Here is a 20418-nt window from a genome sequence, read left to right on the forward strand (position 1 = left end):
TGGTTAGAGGCTCCCTCCACCATGAATTGGTCCAAACTGGGTTTTTTAGAGGCTCCCTCCACCATGAATTGGTCCAAACTGGGGTTTTTAGAGGCTCCCTCCACCATGAATTGGTCCAAACTGGGCTGTTTAGCGGCTCCCTCCACCATTAATTGGTCCAAACTTGGCTGTTTAGAGGCTCCCTCCACCATTAATTGGTCCAAACTGGGCTGGTTAGCGGCTCCCTCCACCATTAATTGGTCCAAACTGGGCTGGTTAGAGGCTCCCTCCACCATGAATTTCCCAAAACTTGGCTGTTTAGAGGCTCCCTCCACCATGAATTGGTCCAAACTGGGCTGGTTAGAGGCTCCCTCCACTATGAATTTGCCCAAACTGGGCTGTTTAGAGGCTCCCTCCACCATGAATTGGTCCAAACTGGGTTTTTTAGAGGCTCCCTCCACCATGAATTGGTCCAAACTGGGCTGTTTAGAGGCTCCCTCCACCATGAATTTGCCCAAACTGGGCTGGTTAGAGGCTCCCTCCACCATGAATTGGTCCAAACTGGGCTGGTTAGAGGCTCCCTCCACCATGAATTTGCCCAAACTGGGCTGTTTAGAGGCTCCCTCCACCATGAATTGGTCCAAACTGGGTTTTTTAGAGGCTCCCTCCACCATGAATTGGTCCAAACTGGGCTGTTTAGAGGCTCCCTCCACCATGAATTTGCCCAAACTGGGCTGGTTAGAGGCTCCCTCCACCATTAATTGGTCCAAACTGGGCTGGTTAGAGGCTCCCTCCACCATGAATTTGCCCAAACTGGGCTGTTTAGAGGCTCCCTCCACCATGAATTTGCCCAAACTGGGCTGTTTAGAGGCTCCCTCCACCATGAATTTGCCCAAACTGGGCTGGTTAGAGGCTCCCTCCACCATGAATTGGTCCAAACTGGGTTTTTTAGAGGCTCCCTCCACCATGAATTTGCCCAAACTGGGCTGGTTAGAGGCTCCCTCCACCATGAATTGGTCCAAACTGGGCTGTTTAGAGGCTCCCTCCACCATGAATTTGCCCAAACTGGGCTGGTTAGAGGCTCCCTCCACCATGAATTGGTCCAAACTGGGGTTTTTAGAGGCTCCCTCCACCATGAATTGGTCCAAACTTGGCTGTTTAGAGGCTCCCTCCACCATTAATTGGTCCAAACTGGGCTGGTTAGAGGCTCCCTCCACCATGAATCGGTCCAAACTGGGTTTTTTAGAGGCTCCCTCCACCATGAATTGGTCCAAACTGGGGTTTTTAGAGGCTCCCTCCACCATGAATTGGTCCAAACTGGGCTGTTTAGCTGCTCCCTCCACCATTAATTGGTCCAAACTGGGCTGGTTAGAGGCTCCCTCCACCATGAATGTGCCCAAACTGGGCTGTTTAGAGGCTCCCTCCACCATGAATTTGCCCAAACTGGGCTGGTTAGAGGCTCCCTCCACCATGAATTGGTCCAAACTGGGGTTTTTAGAGGCTCCCTCCACCATGAATTGGTCCAAACTTGGCTGTTTAGAGGCTCCCTCCACCATTAATTGGTCCAAACTGGGCTGGTTAGAGGCTCCCTCCACCATGAATTTGCCCAAACTGGGCTGGTTAGAGGCTCCCTCCACCATGAATTGGTCCAAACTGGGGTTTTTAGAGGCTCCCTCCACCATGAATTGGTCCAAACTTGGCTGTTTAGAGGCTCCCTCCACCATTAATTGGTCCAAACTGGGCTGGTTAGAGGCTCCCTCCACCATGAATTGGTCCAAACTGGGTTTTTTAGAGGCTCCCTCCACCATGAATTTGCCCAAACTGGGCTGTTTAGAGGCTCCCTCCACCATGAATTGGTCCAAACTGGGCTGGTTAGAGGCTCCCTCCACCATGAATTTCCCAAAACTTGGCTGTTTAGAGGCTCCCTCCACCATGAATTGGTCCAAACTGGGCTGGTTAGAGGCTCCCTCCACCATGAATTTGCCCAAACTGGGCTGTTTAGAGGCTCCCTCCACCATGAATTGGTCCAAACTGGGCTGGTTAGAGGCTCCCTCCACCATGAATTGGTCCAAACTGGGGTTTTTAGAGGCTCCCTCCACCATGAATTGGTCCAAACTTGGCTGTTTAGAGGCTCCCTCCACCATGAATTGGTCCAAACTGGGGTTTTTAGAGGCTCCCTCCACCATGAATTGGTCCAAACTGGGCTGTTTAGCGGCTCCCTCCACCATTAATTGGTCCAAACTGGGCTGGTTAGAGGCTCTCTCCACCATGAATGTGCCCAAACTGGGCTGTTTAGAGGCTCCCTCCACCATGAATTTGCCCAAACTGGGCTGGTTAGAGGCTCCCTCCACCATGAATTGGTCCAAACTGGGGTTTTTAGAGGCTCCCTCCACCATGAATTGGTCCAAACTTGGCTGTTTAGAGGCTCCCTCCACCATTAATTGGTCCAAACTGGGCTGGTTAGAGGCTCCCTCCACCATGAATTTGCCCAAACTGGGCTGGTTAGAGGCTCCCTCCACCATGAATTGGTCCAAACTGGGGTTTTTAGAGGCTCCCTCCACCATGAATTGGTCCAAACTTGGCTGTTTAGAGGCTCCCTCCACCATTAATTGGTCCAAACTGGGCTGGTTAGAGGCTCCCTCCACCATGAATTGGTCCAAACTGGGTTTTTTAGAGGCTCCCTCCACCATGAATTTGCCCAAACTGGGCTGTTTAGAGGCTCCCTCCACCATGAATTGGTCCAAACTGGGCTGGTTAGAGGCTCCCTCCACCATGAATTTCCCAAAACTTGGCTGTTTAGAGGCTCCCTCCACCATGAATTGGTCCAAACTGGGCTGGTTAGAGGCTCCCTCCACCATGAATTTGCCCAAACTGGGCTGTTTAGAGGCTCCCTCCACCATGAATTGGTCCAAACTGGGTTTTTTAGAGGCTCCCTCCACCATGAATTGGTCCAAACTGGGCTGTTTAGAGGCTCCCTCCACCATGAATTTGCCCAAACTGGGCTGGTTAGAGGCTCCCTCCACCATGAATTGGTCCAAACTGGGCTGTTTAGAGGCTCCCTCCACCATGAATTTGCCCAAACTGGGCTGTTTAGAGGCTCCCTCCACCATGAATTTGCCCAAACTGGGCTGGTTAGAGGCTCCCTCCACCATGAATTGGTCCAAACTGGGCTGGTTAGAGGCTCCCTCCACCATGAATTGGTCCAAACTGGGTTTTTTAGAGGCTCCCTCCACCATGAATTTGCCCACACTGGGCTGGTTAGAGGCTCCCTCCACCATGAATTGGTCCAAACTGGGGTTTTTAGAGGCTCCCTCCACCATGAATTTGCCCAAACTGGGGTGTTTAGAGGCTCCCTCCACCATGAATTTGCCCAAACTCTGCTGGTTAGAGGCTCAATCCACCCTGATTTTCAAAACAAATGTTGGTGCCAACCTCAACTTACTACAAGGGCCAAATTCACTGCTGGTGACAAGCTCTCCTCACTGCAAGTGCCAAATACACATGTTTCAAGGTGTTTTCCTACTGTCAGAGAGGTGGTATTGAGTGTGTAAAGTGTGTAGTTGTTAGGCTGTGATGTTGGGGTAATAGAGGGTCTTTGGTGTGTTAGATGCCCCCAGACATGCTTCCCCTGCTGTCCCAGTGTCATTCCAGAGGTGTTGGCATCATTTCCTGGGGTGTCATAGTGGACTTGGTGACCCTCCAGACACGGATTTGGGTTTCCCCCTTAACGAGTATCTGTTCCCCATAGACTATAATGGGGTTCGAAACCCGTTCGAACACACGAACATTGAGCGGCTGTTCGAATCGAATTTCGAACCTCGAACATTTTAGTGTTCGCTCATCTCTAATCCTTAGTCTTGCAAAAAAAAAATTACTATAAATTATCTGAGGTCAATCATTCAACGGATACTTTGTTTAGCACCAAGAAACCCTTTCTAAACCATATGTAAGATAAAAGTAGCTCAACATCCACACTACGTTCCCAGCATGCAGACAGTGACCAGCATTACCTGTGGTTGAATTTGTGTCCAAATGAAATCCAGTCTTTTTCTATTAACACCTAATGGTAAAATAAATTAGAATATACAAATTAGAACATCGGCACAAAGTAAATCCCCATCACCACATCTGTCACATTAAACCTCCTACCATAAATCCTTTGATGGTTCTGTAATAAGGGTCAAGTAAGAGACTCGATACAGAGCAGACTTGAGCTGTGCGATCCCATCCATCAGAGCAATGAACCAGCACGCTGGTGCCCTCTTCTGATACGGCCTGATTGTGCAAATTAAGCCAAAGAAATACTAAAAATCTTCACATTTTATAGCACCAGCAAAAAAAATAAAAGTAGTGTTTTATCAACTTTTATATGTTCTTTCTACACAGGTCACACATACATAATTTCTTAATAGAAAGACATAATTATATGAGATGTCACATTCATTTTCAGTTTATTTTTCATGATCAATTTTTATTTTGACACAAAATAAAATAAATTACTAGAGCTGTAGCACAAACACTAAAACCAGCAATGTAAGGCTACAGTCACACTGCGGTCTCTGAACTCTGATACATCGTAGGATCAGAGTAACGGACTGCAATGCCAACAGAATGACTGATGCAGATGGAGTCTCCTCTGTCTGCATCCATCTCCATTCACTGTTATGTTAAACTCAAGACAGAAGTTTTCTTCCGTTTTGCTTGTTTACTTTTCTAATGGAGCAAAAAGCCGTATACATCCAAGTACCTTTGCAATGAAGATGCCGGCGTCCAGTATTGTTTTGATGTGTTTTAGCCATCCGGAGGATTCGAGACCCCAAAGAAATTCACCCATAGATGGAGAACGCAGCTCACATACTGCAAGTATGAAATATAAATTATACAAATACTGTATACACACTTTTCATCTCCACATTTTAACAACCTCAACTGTACATGTCATCTGTATAAGGTTAGAAAAAATATGGTGGATTTGTTTCCTAAACAGTGTCACTCTTGGATCGTGACTGGTATTGCAGTCAGGTAATGATAGGACGTCAAGGGGTTTATACAAGGACAATTTAGGTGTAGCTCCAACCAGTGAGACATACACATCAGGAGAATTTGGGGTGTCTGAATTGAGTGACGGTTCCATTCCATGAGTCCAACGCTCAGCTATCTCTGCTGAAGGGCAGAAGTTGAACTCTACTGCCATACAGTACATATTTCAACATGCATACGATGCTAGTGTATTTCATATATGTTAACTTAGCCAGGAAACCTACGGGCTGTACTTACAGTAATATATAACGAGATATAGGCACAAGCCTGTACACTGAAGGGAGTGGTTATACTATATATAGAAAGCTATAGCTCTAGAATAATGTTTGAAACATATCCATACTGTATTACAGAGATCTGTATCATTGTATATCATGAAATTCTTTGTTCATGGCTACCTGAACTACCATGAGACACAGACTGAATATAGAGGGGGCAGTATATCACTCATGCTGACATGGTTGTCCCTATTAGGAAAGGGCATTTTTTTCACATATGCGAAATTATGATTTGCTGCCAGAGAACTAAACATGCAAATGCTGTAATTATCTACTAAGCTATACATTGTCATCAGTCTATACAGTGTCCTCAAATGCTAAGATATGAGTCTATAAATATATATATTTAGCATAGATTTTGCAGTCTCAGCTGTCAGATGCTGAGGGTAGCATGTATTCACTAGAACTTGGTGACAAGCTGTCCAAAATTGGCAACCTCTACCTAGTTAAAAACTCCATGTTTGCTGTCCATCATGGCTCCTCTTCTGAAATCTCACAAGTGAATTCAATAAACAAAGCCGTCTCCCAAAAAGTACTGTGCTCTTTACACTCATGTGTGAGATGTCAGAGATGCAGCCATGACACCGAGTCTGGGTGGTGAATGTGGAGATTTGATTGAGGGGCAGTGACAGGCAGCTTTGGGCAGCATGTAAAGATGAAAGTAGGTGCACCAGCAGGTATAGTCCTACCACTGGGGTACCAGGAAGCTCTTTAGCATAATTAGTTTTTTCTTTTACATCACAGATCCTGCAAGAATGAAGACGTATTTAAAATGGTGTGACAGCGCCCTACAAACATGCATTTATTTTAGGCCCTATTGACACGGCCAGGCCATGTATTTTAACAGATCCATGCAGGATTTCTTTTCTTCAGTCCCATTTACCTGAATGGGTGAATCAGGTCTATAAAAATGAAACCAATAGTCCAATCCATGAAAAAAAGGAGCATGCTCATATTATTGGATGGATCATGGATGCCACATGACAGATGTCTGAATAGGCTCTTACTGATAATTTGGTAGGCGGTAGTCTTCATTTATAGGGTTCTATCATTAGAATCCCATCTTCAGTTAATATCACGTTGGAATAGCCTTAAGAATGGCTATTTGTCCCCTGCCTTTATAATTCTGCTCCGCCCCGCTTTTCCGTTAATATACCGTTTTTTTCCGGTATGCAGATGAATCGCTAGACAGCACAGTGGGTGTCCATTATGCTGCCTGAATACTCTCCAACAACACCTCCATCTTCTACAGCCGCGCCTCTCCACTGTGTCCTTCGTGTAGTCCTCTTCAGGCCGAGCCTGCATTTGGAATCTAAATTCTGCGCATGTGCAGTCGGATCTGCCATCGGACAGAGCCAACTGCGCATGTCTGTTATGCCATTTTACTGTGGCCACTTACACCAGCGTACTAGTCTGTGCGTATAAGAAGCCACAGCAAAATTGCTGTACAGATATGCGCAGTTGGCTCTGCCCGATGGCAGAGCCGACTGCGCATGCACGGAATTTAGATTCTGAACTGTAGAAGATGGAGGCATCGTTGGAGAGTCTTCAGGCAGCACAGGGGACGCACCCTGTGCTGTCTAGAGATTCATCTGCATACCGGAAAATAACGGTATAGCAACGGAACAGCGTCCGGAGTAGAAATATAAAGGTAGGGGACAAATAGCCTTTCTTAAGGCTATTCCGACGTGATATAACTGGAAAAGGGATTCTAATGATAGAACCCTTTAAGTAGTCAGAATTTGTACAAGAACATATCTTAACATCCAAACTTAGGCAGAATGGACATTTTTTTCACCTCTGCTATGTTAAAGGAGTCCTATGGATGTATCTGGCATATACGCCAAGAGCTTTCCTGGAATATATGCCAACCTTTTTCTTCAAACAAGACATGAACTATACTCATGGAACTTGACAAGTGACCCTGGGGTCAAACAGCATTCAATGTAAATCTCTCCTCAACTCAGGGTCAAAACACAATCGGTCAGGAAACAGGAAGTTACTAGAAGTAAATTCCGCAGGTACAACAAATGTGATTGTATATTATCTTTAGAACATTTTTAGCAGAAGAGCACAGTATTACCAAGAATTATATAATAAAGGCTCAGTAGTCAATGTTCTTTGTGCATAAAACGTTCACATAACATAAAAATAAGTAACAATGCATAACAGTGACGTGATACATATAAAGCTTCCCCCTGAAAGGAAACTATCAAGCTGCGAGAAGACGACATTGTAAGACTCCACAATGATACATTATGTTGGAATGATAATCTTGGAGGGTTCCTGCTGGGTCTTCACCTCTTTCTAGGACATGGAGAAAAATACAAAATACCTGACAACCCTGAATATAATTCTTAGTACTCCATGACATTTGGCTGTATCCGTTTTTCATGGAAACGAGGATCTACAAAAGGTAAATTGTTCTAAAATGCAATGAAGGTTCTATTGTATGTCGTACACTGAGATCTAGGGGGGGCTTCCAAGTGTAAAACCTGATGAGAACATTACGAAGAAATATAAAGCATATATAAACTCTACCTACTGCGTCTACTGGGATTTTACACTACATATAAACTGAACCCGTCTACTGAGATTCCAGGATATAAGGGAACCAAAATATCCGCTGTCCTGCAGGCTTACAGTGGGAATGGTTGTGGCTTATGCAAGGAGAGATTCCCTATGAACGTCACTTTGAAGATTGAAATAATTCGAATTTATATAAGTCATATTTTAGGGGCAGTGGTGTAACCAGGAGTGGCGGGGCCCCATGGCGAACTTTTGACATGCCTCCCCCGCCCCCCCCGACCAACACTGAAGACCTCGACCGACCCCCTCCTACGCATTCCTGCGCACTCTATTATTCCCCATAGTGGCCCCTGCACACAGTATTATGTCCCTTGGTGGCCCCTGCACACACTATTATGTCCCTCAGTGACCACTCCACACAGTATTATGTCCCTCAGTGACCCCTCCACACAGTATTATCCTCTATAGTGGCCCCTGCACACAGTATTATCCCCCATAATGGCCCCTGCACACAGTATTATCCCCCATAGTGGCCCCTGCACACAGTATTATCACCCATAGTGGCCCCTGCACACAGTATTATCCCCCATAATGGCCCCTGCACACAGTATTATCCCCCATAGTGGCCCCTGCACACAGTATTATCACCCATAGTGGCCCCTGCACACAGTATTACCCCCATAGTGTCTCCTGCACACAGTATTATCACCCATAGTGGCCCCTGCACACAGTATTATCCCCCATAATGGCCCCTGCACACAGTATTATCCCCCATAGTGGCCCCTGCACACAGTATTATCACCCATAGTGGCCCCTGCACACAGTATTATCCCCTATAGTGGCCCCTGCACACAGTATTATCCCCTATAGTGGCCCCTCCACACAGTATTATCCCCCATAGTGGCCCCTGCACACAGTATTATCCCCTATAGTGGCCCCTCCACACAGTATTATCCCCTATAGTGGCCCCTCCACACAGTATTATACCCCATAGTGGCCCTGCACACAGTATTATGTCCCAGTGTGGACACCCATAAACAATTATTATACTCTGGGATCTTTTCAGACCCCAGAGTATAATAATTGGAGACCCAGGGGGAGAAAAACATAAAAAAAAAAGCTCTGTTACTCACCTATCTCCCGGCTCCTACGATGTTGGCCTACAAAGTAGTCCATCTTCAATGATGTCAGACGTCACATGACAAGGGACGAAGGCCGGGGTCATGAGATGTCAGACGACTAGGCCAAAGCCTGCACGGATCATGGAGAGGTAAGTAACAGTGTTTTTTATGTTTCTTACCTCTCCCGGTCCACCGATCATTATACTCGGGGCCCGGAGTATAATGAGCAGCGGAAGCGGCTGTCACCGGGCCCCTAATGTCCCGGGCCCTGTGGCAGCTGCCTCTACTGCGCCACTGTTTAGGGGGTCTAGGATGAAAACATATTAAAGAAGACCCATCATGTTAAGACGCAGGAAGAACTGAGCAGATTGATATATGGTTTTGTAGGAAGAGATTTATTTTATTGATATACATTTTTGCATAGGAGTCCAGTGGGCGGTCATACTCAGTGATCGACAGCCTTCTCTGCATGAGTCTGTATACAAAAATAACTGGCAAACACTAACAAGGTCCACCCACTGGACACCTAAGACCAGAATGCCAGGGCTTTAGATCTGTTACACTGGATCTTTTTCTATAAAACTATCTATATCACATAGTTGGCTCCTCCTGTTCTCCTGCCCAAGTGTGCAGGTTTATCTCAGTGGGGAGAGGGACATTAGCCGCTGCTGTCACTCTGGTAGCCATTTGTTGTCCAGAGGATTGAGCATACTGGAATCAGATATGCCGAATAGTTTTTTCCTCTGACATCAGGATACACACAGGAGATCATCACCTGACCCTGAAGAAAACATCAGGATCACTCAACATATCCATATACATGGTCCCTGAGCGTACTCCATTCATGTCTATCTGTACTAAGGAGATCCAAAACGAAAGTGAACGACTGTGACCTGTTTATCTTACAAACCAAAGGTTACTGACGCACTTGATCTAAAGTTAGTACCGCAGTCCTGCTTCATCCACTTTCTCCGCAGATCATATTACCTGAACTTATCAAATGTCTTACCAGACTGAAAACAGAGATGCAATGCTGGAGGCAGGACATTGTGAAGAGGAGAACCACAACACATATAGTCCAAAATCAAACCCAAGAAGCCGACGACAACTCCAACATGATGTGTGTACGTATACGCTAATATTAAAACTGGTGAAGTGAACAACATCTTGTGACAATGACTGCTGTCAAGGGGTGGGATGTATAAGGCACCAAGAAAACCATCAGCTCTTGAATATATTAGGGATATTTATGAAGACTGGCGTTTTCAAAGCCAGTCTTCATATCTCCCGCATTAGCAGAGAGACTACCCCATTTATAACAAGGGGTTCATCTCCTCATAAAACTGTCTCACCCTCCACCAGGCTCATAGATGGCACTGATTCAGGAATCATTTGCACCAATAATTACACCAAGCAGGGGTGTAATTTGAGGGGGTGCAGAGGGTTCAATTGCACCAGGGCACAAGAGCCTTAGGGGGCCCATAAGCACTGGCATCAGTATTGAGGTTGTAGCTTCCATCTGGCCTATAAGCCAAGGAGACCCACAGATTACCATAACCACAGTAGGGTTGATTAAACTCCTCAACTCCCGTAACCATCACGATCAACAATTCACTGTAGGGATGAGGTAGGGGGCCCCGGACAAAAAGATTGCACTGGGGTCCACAAGACTTTAGTTACGCCACTGACGCCAAGTCATGTCTCTCATCTCCTTTTGTTAAGAAAGTGGCAAGGACATCGTATCAAATGGGAAAAAATTGTAAATCTGTCTGCAAAAACCTGGCTTGTGTAGAAATTTGCACCTTTCCCATACCTTGAATAAGTACAATGCATGATAAAAATCTTAAAGTTGACTTTGATATAAAGGTGTCAGAACAAACGGTTGCATATAGGGCTATGGAACAGCAAACAAGTCAGAATGCCCATACTGACCCCTGTTCACCACACAAAATGCCTACAATGGGCATGTGAGCATCATGTGTATGGCTTGGGCATGTGCTGTCAACCTCCAAAAATTGCTGAGTAATGGTTTGAGAAACATAGCAAAGAGTTCAAGGTGATGACTGGGCCTCAAAGTTTTCCACATCTTAATCTTCTTTAGCAACTGTGGGAGTTCAAAGGGACCCACAATGTAGTTCATTGTAATAATTTGCTATCTGCAGCTACAGTACTCATGCTAAAATCTCTAAAATATACTGAACATAGAAGACACTTAAAGGGGAAATGTCACTAGAAAGTGACCTATTTTGTCTACATTTTTTTTTTTTAACATATATAAGTGCTTCATCATATAATTTCCACTCTAGCCACTAGGCCTAATAATCAACTGCTACATGCCAATTCTTTATAGGGTTTTCCTTGCAGCAGTCATCTTGTTTACATCTCAGACAAAACACACAGGATTGTAAGATAAGATATAACATCTCTGTAAATTACACCACTGAGTCATCAATGCAATGAAAAAACAGCACTATCTTGGCAATGGAGGCACCAATTCTCACCTTGCGATTTGGGTGACCCTAAGGGTAAGTTCACAGGGAGAATTTTGGTCAGGATTTTGAGGCCGTATCCGCCTCAAAATCCTGACCAAAAAGATGGCTCCCATTGAAATCAATGGGAGCTGGACAGTTCTTGTTTCAGGGAGCCATTTGTTCCGGCTCCCTGAAAAAAGAAGCGACATGCTCATTCTTTCAGGCGGATTCACCTCGCGACGTCCACCTGAAGACACTCCCTTCCCAACTAGACCCATTCATTTGGGCCTAATCCGGAGTGGAGTGTGCGACTGGATGCCAGTGCTCTGCAGCTAACCATTCTGGACCAAAGTACCCCGTGTGAACTTACCCTAACCTATCTAACTGCAGGGCTGGGGTGATATTATGGGTACTGGTGACAAATTCCCTTTAACTAAGATACATGTAGCTTAGGTTATGAGTTCATTCACATTGTAGGAAGGCAATAGATATGGCCTTCAAAGTAAAATGGCTATGTGCAATAACCTAATTCTGAATGTGCGATCACACAGCCTATACCATTGCAGTGCACCAGTCATTTCTTCTGTTCGTCTTTTGGACATCTTTGTTTATAATGCAATTCCCTAATAAACCAATTTCAGCCTTGTGTAGACACAGAGACATAGCTGTAGGGGGTACAAAGGCTAAAAGGCCCATCTGTTACATAGGAAGACACGAGTGATGAATAACATATGATGATGGCGCCTATTTTTGCAGATGTTGCATTAGGACCCCGCAGCTTCAGGTTACGACTAGTGCAGAATATGTACCTTCCAACATCTTCTGTAAACTGTTCCTCATCACATGGATGTTCTCAATTCCAATAAACTGAAACTTGATGTCCGAGTAGTTATCTTCGTTCTCGTAGCCTTTTCCTGCTGCTCTGTTGGCCATTGCATTCAGCTGGAAACACATCAAGAGGTTATCTTAGTTGAGCTATGAAGGGCTGGAGTACAGCCATATTTACCAAGTACAGCGCTGTTTAAGTGACATATAGTCAATGGGCTCCATTATTCTTTGCTATTTTTGCAGTCTGTTTTTCTGCTCTGCAACAGAGCTGAAAAAACTGAAAACCAGTGCAGATGTGAACCTAGCCCTAAGAGAGCTGTCCTCCATTGCATAGCTATCAGAACCACGTATTCAGGCATCGGGCACTGTCTGGCTGAATGTGCCTGGCATCCAGCTGAAAAGGAAATCTGCAAGTAGCATTGTGAGCTAGTGTCCGTCAGCTGCGCTCAGCTTATCAGAATCACTGGTGGTATTTTCAGCAATAAACTGACTGTCATAATATCCCCCCCCTCCCCATTTCTGGTTCTGAGAGCAGCATAGTGGGAATTCTCAGCACACACCAGTTTAACCCCCCATGGACATTTAACTATTAGGAAAAACCTGCATCTCATGATAGTGGTGCTTTAATAAATGATAATATATACAATCACAATGAAGACCAAGTTAGGGAGTAAAGAGAGTGACAGTCATGTTGGGGCACCTCACAAAGTCCCCAATGTGAATATCCGCAGCTGTGACACATAACTGTTGTCGTTCATAGAGAAACATATCCTGCAAAAAAACAGATAGCACTCAACATTGTAGTGTCGTGGTGGAAGTCTGAAGCATGTCAGCATGTGGCGGCATAGCTTTCATGTACTGTTAATATTGCATACTGCTGTAGGCATTGTGGCTGGCACTATATAAAGCATGTATCCATGGGGGCACCTTACTGTCACCCTGTGAAAACACCGTGACTATTATAGGAAAAATGTAAAGGTGGGGGTATTTTCCCCTTTTCCATCGAACAACAAAATAGCAAAACAGACCCCTCCCTGATCACAATGGGCAAATGATTAAACAAAAGAGGGGCATTCACTACAACAATGACAGTTGTAGTATCATATCTATAGAATCAAGTAACATATAAGCCATATAGAAAACCGTGGTATTGACTTGCACAACATAACTGGTGAGTGTATATCATAGAGAAGACATTGGGTGGCAGCACTTCCTATCTAAAAAGAGCAATATGGAAAGAAACGAGGATTAAAGGTTATACAAGCAAGGATTCATCTACAGCTAATATATTCATGTGTCTGTGAATGTACATTTGTACACTGTGGATAGTGCCGGGGGTGGTTGTCATGATCAGTGGTCATGGATATGGCATCACAAATGTATCTTCTATAAGGGGACCGTATCAAGGCCGGCATTTCTTATACTACCCTGTGCTCCATGGTGGAAAAGAGCCCAATATACTGAGATCTTAACCAGTGAGGGGCATCTTCTGCCTTTCGTGCACCAACAACACAAATCTACGACAGTTAGGATCTAGCATAGACGTGACCTAGAAATTATGACAGCGTCTTATAGTAAATATGCCTGGCCATTGTTGGTGACACCTCCTCCCACTAAGCTTTGCCCAAAACACCCACTTTTTGGGAAACGCCATGTTTTGTGCAAGAGCCAAAAAGACATCAAATACTGCTAAAGAATCAAAAAACAAAACTTTTATCCACCATGAAGCTAGAGTAGATGGCTTGAAACATTCCCCCTGCACCCTCTGCCCGACTTCAGGTTGCCCTTTCTGAACCATTCACAGTTAAAACCCAGAATACAGACCCTGATCAATCACTATTAAAAAGAAGACCCCAATTTCTTAGAGTAATTATTCATTAGGGGTCTTTGGCACCCTCTAAAGAATATTTTACTGCAGATTATATTTATGGATAATACAGGTGGCTGACCATGTTTCTGCCACTCAACAGAGTACATGGTTCTGAGTATTGATCCATACCACCAAAATTTTTGGACTTACAAGAGGGCGCTGCTGCTGAAATAATTGGATAGCTTTATCTTTAATGGAGCTGTATTCGCGACATATACCGCAAAAGAGGCTATCTATACAAATCCATATTTCAACAAAAATTACGCTCGCCCATAGGGACAACTTAAAATATCGCACTTACTTTTGGTCGAGTATCAACAACATAAAGGAAATCACTTCCCGGGTTTGCCTTTTTTATTGCCTGTAACATCTGTTCATCTTCAAGACAGCGAGCACTGAAGCCAGATAAGGGCTGACTACTTCGACAAATGGAGGCCTACGGTAAAAAGATGTATCAAATACAGACAGTAGTCTCTGGTTACTTCTCAGTGAAGTAAGTTATTATTGCACTACATCCAATAGTTTACCTATCCTTCCTATATCACTGGTCCTGAAATCCTTTATTTGGGACACAAAATGGCTTTGATCACATCACATCTGCGAATAACGCTCATTGTATGTGATAGGAAAGATCCTGATGCTTAGGCGAAAGGTCACCTCACAGATCCAAATTGTTTTCCTTTTGACATACAGTGGACTTGTATACATTGGTATACATTTACTTTTTTACTTATATTTTACTTTTACACTACCTGATACGTGTTTGTACATTAGTTGGGTAATGGCAATGTACGCCACTCTATGCCTATACAGTAACACACATTGCAGCCTTCTGCCTCAGGTAAACATTGGGAAATTCTCCCGCAGTACAGCTCAGTTGGAAGGCTTAAGCAGGGCCTAAGATATCATTACTGTGGATCTTTCCAGTGTTAAGCTGAACAAAAGACAGGTAAAGGAGCAATAAACTTGCATATAAGCTGGAAATAGCACAAAAAATGGTTCATTCATTTTTTGCAGGTTCTCCTTTCCAGCAGGGCAGCCCAGTCCTCGCTGCCAGTGATCCTTGATGATGATGATGATGATGATGATGATGTGTCCTGATGACATTTGTTTATGCACAGGTCACGGCCAATGACTGGCCTCTATGGTGACCCATATACGTGACCGACTAGCCCCTTTAAATATCTTTTTTCACACACACCTTTTTCACACATCTATTCAACTCTTATGATCTCTTTAAGCAGTTGTCAGGCAGGGTTTCTATGCTACTTCTATGTTAGTGAGCTAGATGTAAGAAATTATGCAAGTAATGTCATATTCCAAGTCAGTCACAGAGGTGTAACATTAAATCCAAGACCCCAAGGAAAAATCTGTTACTAGGCCCCCACCTACCATATGCTCCTTGTCAGCTATCCCAATGATGTAGATAAAGGTTGATAGCCCTCCACTTTCCCTAAGTGCTTCCTGATGTACAAATTACAGCATTTACAGGATTTGAGTTCGCCGTATAAATTACTTGAGGTAGATACAGTTAAAAAACGGAGCTGTTAGCCATCTACCTGTTTGCACAGTGCTTGCACACCAAGCTCACATGAACCCTGCTGCTCTGAGCTATTACCATGTGTCCTACAGCTAGTTTTCGGGATGGAGTTGCAAACCTCTTATCCGGACTGACTCTGACTTCTGCCATGCTGGCTCTACCTCCAATCCTAGACTTCTGAAACACACTGGAACATTCCTATTCATGTCCATCTTGTGTAGGCTGTACCACAGGAGGCATGCGAAACACAGCCTGTAGCACAACCTATAGGCGCAACAATGTGTCACCTGTGTAGCACGATCTATAGGCACAACAATGTGTCACCTGTGTAGCACGATCTATAGGCACAACAATGTGTCACCTGTGTAGCACAACCTATAGGTGCAACAATGTGTCACCTGTGTAGCACAACCTACAGGCACAACAATGTGTCACCTGTGTAGCACGATCTATAGGCACAACAATGTGTCGCCTATGTGTGCACCCGCAGTAACACCTTTCAGAACAGCACAATAACAGCAGTTTAATACAATAATACCGTATTACAGTACAAGTGCGCAAGTCAACAATAATAGCGAACTAACAATGTGGGCAACAAACTTACTGTAGTTGTTATTACAACACAGAGAATATACGCATGCAACAAACAGTAAAGAGTAAGGATTCTTATACCCAGTCTATAAGTCCCCCACTTAAGAGGTTGGTTTCCACTACCTAACATGTTACTGATAATACTGATGTCTTCTGACGTAGAAGAGGTCCATCTACATACCCTATTAGGCCAAATAGATGTCATAGAGAGGAGACCTACATAAGGCTTGATCATTTATTACACGGGCGCCCATTCATATAATTGCTATATTGGTAATTGTTCACTAGCTAAAGGATGAATTAGGCATACCAGTAGTGTCTGATACTTACATTGTTATCTTGGTAATAGTAGGACAGAGTAGGAAACCGGCCTCGGCTTCTGAACTTAGAGCTCCCAACGATGATTGGCACACTGGCAGGTTTAGGTACATAGAGATCAGTTGGATACGTGTCACAAACCTGAAAGACATCTGTTTTATTATTTTAGTACTATATTGACAACTTTTTAAAATGACCCAAAATTGCATTAAAAAATATTCTTCCATGTGGTCATCTTATTCACGAAAATGGAGACTATGCATAATACACGTAACATGAAATCTGCTCTGGATAAAGGGCTTGTCACATAAATTGAAATTACTATCCACAAAGGAGACCAATAAGATTCGCTTATGAGTATAACTAAAAGGTGCTGATAATATTGCAACCTTGAGGCATGACATAAAAGATTCAATCGGCAAACAAACAGACTTGGAAATTATTGGTTATAGGCATGCTTGTTTCTGATAGTTGCTGTGATTATTGGGCTGTAATTCTCAAAACTCCCCCATGCATATGTACATTTATTTTAGGCCAAGCACATCTGTAGTGCAGTTAGGCCTAATGCACATGACCAAGTGTGTATGCCGATGCTTCTCTGAGGGGTTGTCCAATGGTCCATTCCATTGAACATAAAGTAGGTCCTATCCCAATCTGTGTCATTGGGACAGAACGCACTGGAAGTATCCATACAGGAAAGTACATCATAGGATGACACTAGGTTGTTACTACGAGTATCATCCGAGTACATTCTGCTGCAAACTTGGCCCCACATTGGACAGCACGCTTAATCATGTGCAAGGTTGTCTTCATGGCTGCAAAACTCTTGAGGCACTGCCTGTCCAAATAATAAAATTTACATGATGTAATGTTCCTTTAAAACCTGCTAAAGTTAGTGAGTCTGGCTGATATTCATCTCAAATAAGTGCAGATAACAGATAAGTAGGCTTGCTTATATGAAAAGTACAATTTCTTCTCAATTTCCATATATATATATATATATATATATATATATATACACACACACACACACACATATCTTTGCTTCACTTACACGATAGTCACGATTGACATCGCTGAGCTGCCACAGACTTTTGGGGACCCCCATTCTGATATATTCGTCTTTCAGGTCAATTATCTTCCATCCTTCCTCCCTTTCAGCCTTGTCCAATTTTGGATTGAAAGAGAAGCAATAGAGCTCTTCATACTTGACTAGGAAGCAAGGGAACAGATGAGGTTTTAAAGCAATAGAAATATGAGAATTAAATATTAATATAAAAAGTTAATATTGTGTTGAAAAAGATGCCCAGAAGAGACATATACTTGTCATTATTACATAACCTATCGTACCTACAGATAACACTGGTTACTCCAATGGTCATAACACAATGTCGATATGGCATATGAGATGGACTTCAGAGAACCTTCAAAGATGTGATGAAGAAAAAGAGTCACAAACACCTCACATTGCTTTATGGGACCCTAAAACATGTGGCCCCATATCCTATATATATTTTTGGTGCAACAGACCCAAGTTAAGGTTCTTGCCCATGCGGTGGTTTTTATGTATAAATGAATATAAGATCGTATATCTCATTACCTGTCAATGAAGAGGCTGTATATATCTGCCTACTAATATAGATTGGACTCATGTCTGAGTTGAGAGTGAGAATGTTAGTACATGCACATTAAGTAAGCCATGACGATTCAGGGTCATGAGCTCTTTGTGGGTTGAATGATAAGTTAGTTTTGCTTTGCTTTAGCAGTGAATCTGATGTTTTATTTGTCCCCGTTTGGAGTTATGGTCTCTTTATAGTCATAGAGGGGATAGTATGCTTTTTTCTATATATATTTATTTTTTAGGTTTCTGTAATTCTACATATAACAGAAACCTAAACTGTGAGATCCTCGTTTGCCTTGGAGGTGGATAATGGTGGGCTGTTCGGCAATCCTTGTAGATGTTGCAGATTGGTGGATGTATATGGTGCCATTCTATCTATGACACACAGTTGTTACTCTTGGTTTACTTTACCCTACTCCGACCCACCCAAGGCCAGGGCAGGCCAGGCAATCTTCAAGCGTCGCAGCAGAGAAATACACTCTACTCACTCAGGCAGGTTGTCACCCCTTTACTGATTGTAGATGTTCAGCAATACACATGTTTATGGCATATGCACAGAAGTAGGCAGCAGGAACAAAACATTCCAGTAGCACATACAGCGATTGTCCAGTTCTCACAGGGGATTACACTCAACACTTACAATGACCAGACCTCAGACAGATTCGGGAACACTAGATTTTGGGAACAAAATTGCACTGCATGGGCGAAAGGCAGACTGGTCCAAATGGAAGATCCAAAGGTGCAGTAAAACCTCTCCTTTATATGAGTGCACCCAGATTCTGCCCATTTGGAGAGACATTATGCCGCCCTCTTTTCAGAAAATACCAGCAGATGATTCAGCAGCAGCTTCACAATTAAAGTGACAGTGTAACATCATACAGGACAATAAGTCATCAGGATATTCAGTAAAATACGTAAAATGCACAGAGCACATGCAAATTACACAACACAGGCCAACTCTGGGCGAAGACCTAAACAAGTCACCCAATTAAGGCCATTGTTGAAGAATGGTGGCCCTCACTGCCTTACAGATACTCCATCACTTGGGTGTCCCCTGATGTTGGAGCATCCACCAATGATGTGGGTGCATCCTGTTGAAACCAGTGGATTCTCCAGCAAAAATCTTGTGCCTATGGCCAATTTACGACACTGGACATTTCTAGTGATAGTCAATTCATCATGCCAATATACTAATAGCCATCTACACCATAATGCTTTCATATGGGTTTGTTTCATCCATATTAGTACATCTAAACATATAATACCTGGGCGCGAGAGTCTGGCGAGAGATATGTAGATATCATGGCAGTCTCTTTCCTGAGGAATGATAAGCTGTATAATCTGAAAGTTTTTGCAGCGGAGAAGCAAGGGACAACCTGAAGCAGTCGTTGCTTGTTTTTCAATGGCGGAGATCAGACTGTGAAGAATCTATAAATATAATATAAATCACATCAAACCTGTTATAACACTGAAAATGTGTGAAAGCATGTCTTTTTTCAGTTTATGTAACCACTCACTGCTAGAGATTACATAAAGAAGAAGTCCATGTTCACAACAATACAATAGGAAGGAGCAGAAATCTATGGAATACAAGAACACAATGGTAGAAATTTATAACTGGGATTGTTAGTAAAAGAGGCACAAAGAGATGCTCAGACACAGCACCGTATATAGAGTTGTGGCTGTGCCTGGTACTGCAGCTCTCTATATAGGCTAGTACAGGGGTAGGGAATAGAGATGAGCGAACAGCGTTCGATCGAATAGTTATTCGATCGAATAGTTATTCGATCGAATATCAGGCTATTCGATGTATTCGATTACAATCAAATACCACGCAGCAAACGCAGTAAAAATTTGTATTTCCTCCCACCTTTCCTGGCTCTTTTTTTGCACCAATAACTGTGCAGGGGAGGTGGGACAGGAGCTACAACAATGGAGGCATTGGAAAAAAAATAGGAAAAAACCATTGGTTACCGAAATCAGGTGACCTTGGATTCATAAGAATAGTGGCCGCCATGTTTGTCTCATTTGCGGCTTGGAGAGATGGGACAGAGATCTGCTGAGGGCTAGAGAGGGATTAGCTTCTGCTAGGCAAGAAATCTGAAGAACAACAACAGCTCTTTTCAGAGCTATACTGCAGGGAGAGGAGTCTATACGTTCAATCCAGCTTTCCTCTGTGTATAGTGTCAAAAAAACTAAGTGGTATACACAGCAAATCTGTCAGGCCATATA

At 43.6% G+C, this 20418-nt stretch overlaps 1 protein-coding gene across 2 annotated transcripts in view; it reads right to left on the reverse strand.

The window, feature by feature from the left end:
- MTMR7 (myotubularin related protein 7) overlaps positions 1–20418 on the reverse strand; it is a 51119-nt gene that overhangs the window by 13248 nt on the left and 17453 nt on the right. For both annotated transcript variants that reach the window (XM_075258766.1, XM_075258765.1), the window contains exons 3-10: positions 19452–19614; positions 17620–17777; positions 16578–16706; positions 14418–14552; positions 12228–12360; positions 4727–4836; positions 4129–4254; positions 3990–4039 (exon numbers count right to left, since the gene is read on the reverse strand). In XM_075258766.1, the coding sequence (XP_075114867.1) occupies positions 3990–4039; positions 4129–4254; positions 4727–4836; positions 12228–12360; positions 14418–14552; positions 16578–16706; positions 17620–17777; positions 19452–19614 (1004 nt within the window). The remainder of the gene's footprint in view (positions 1–3989; positions 4040–4128; positions 4255–4726; positions 4837–12227; positions 12361–14417; positions 14553–16577; positions 16707–17619; positions 17778–19451; positions 19615–20418) is intronic.

Source organism: Leptodactylus fuscus, chromosome 1 (assembly GCF_031893055.1).
Source record: "Leptodactylus fuscus isolate aLepFus1 chromosome 1, aLepFus1.hap2, whole genome shotgun sequence".
NCBI lineage: Eukaryota > Metazoa > Chordata > Amphibia > Anura > Leptodactylidae > Leptodactylus > Leptodactylus fuscus.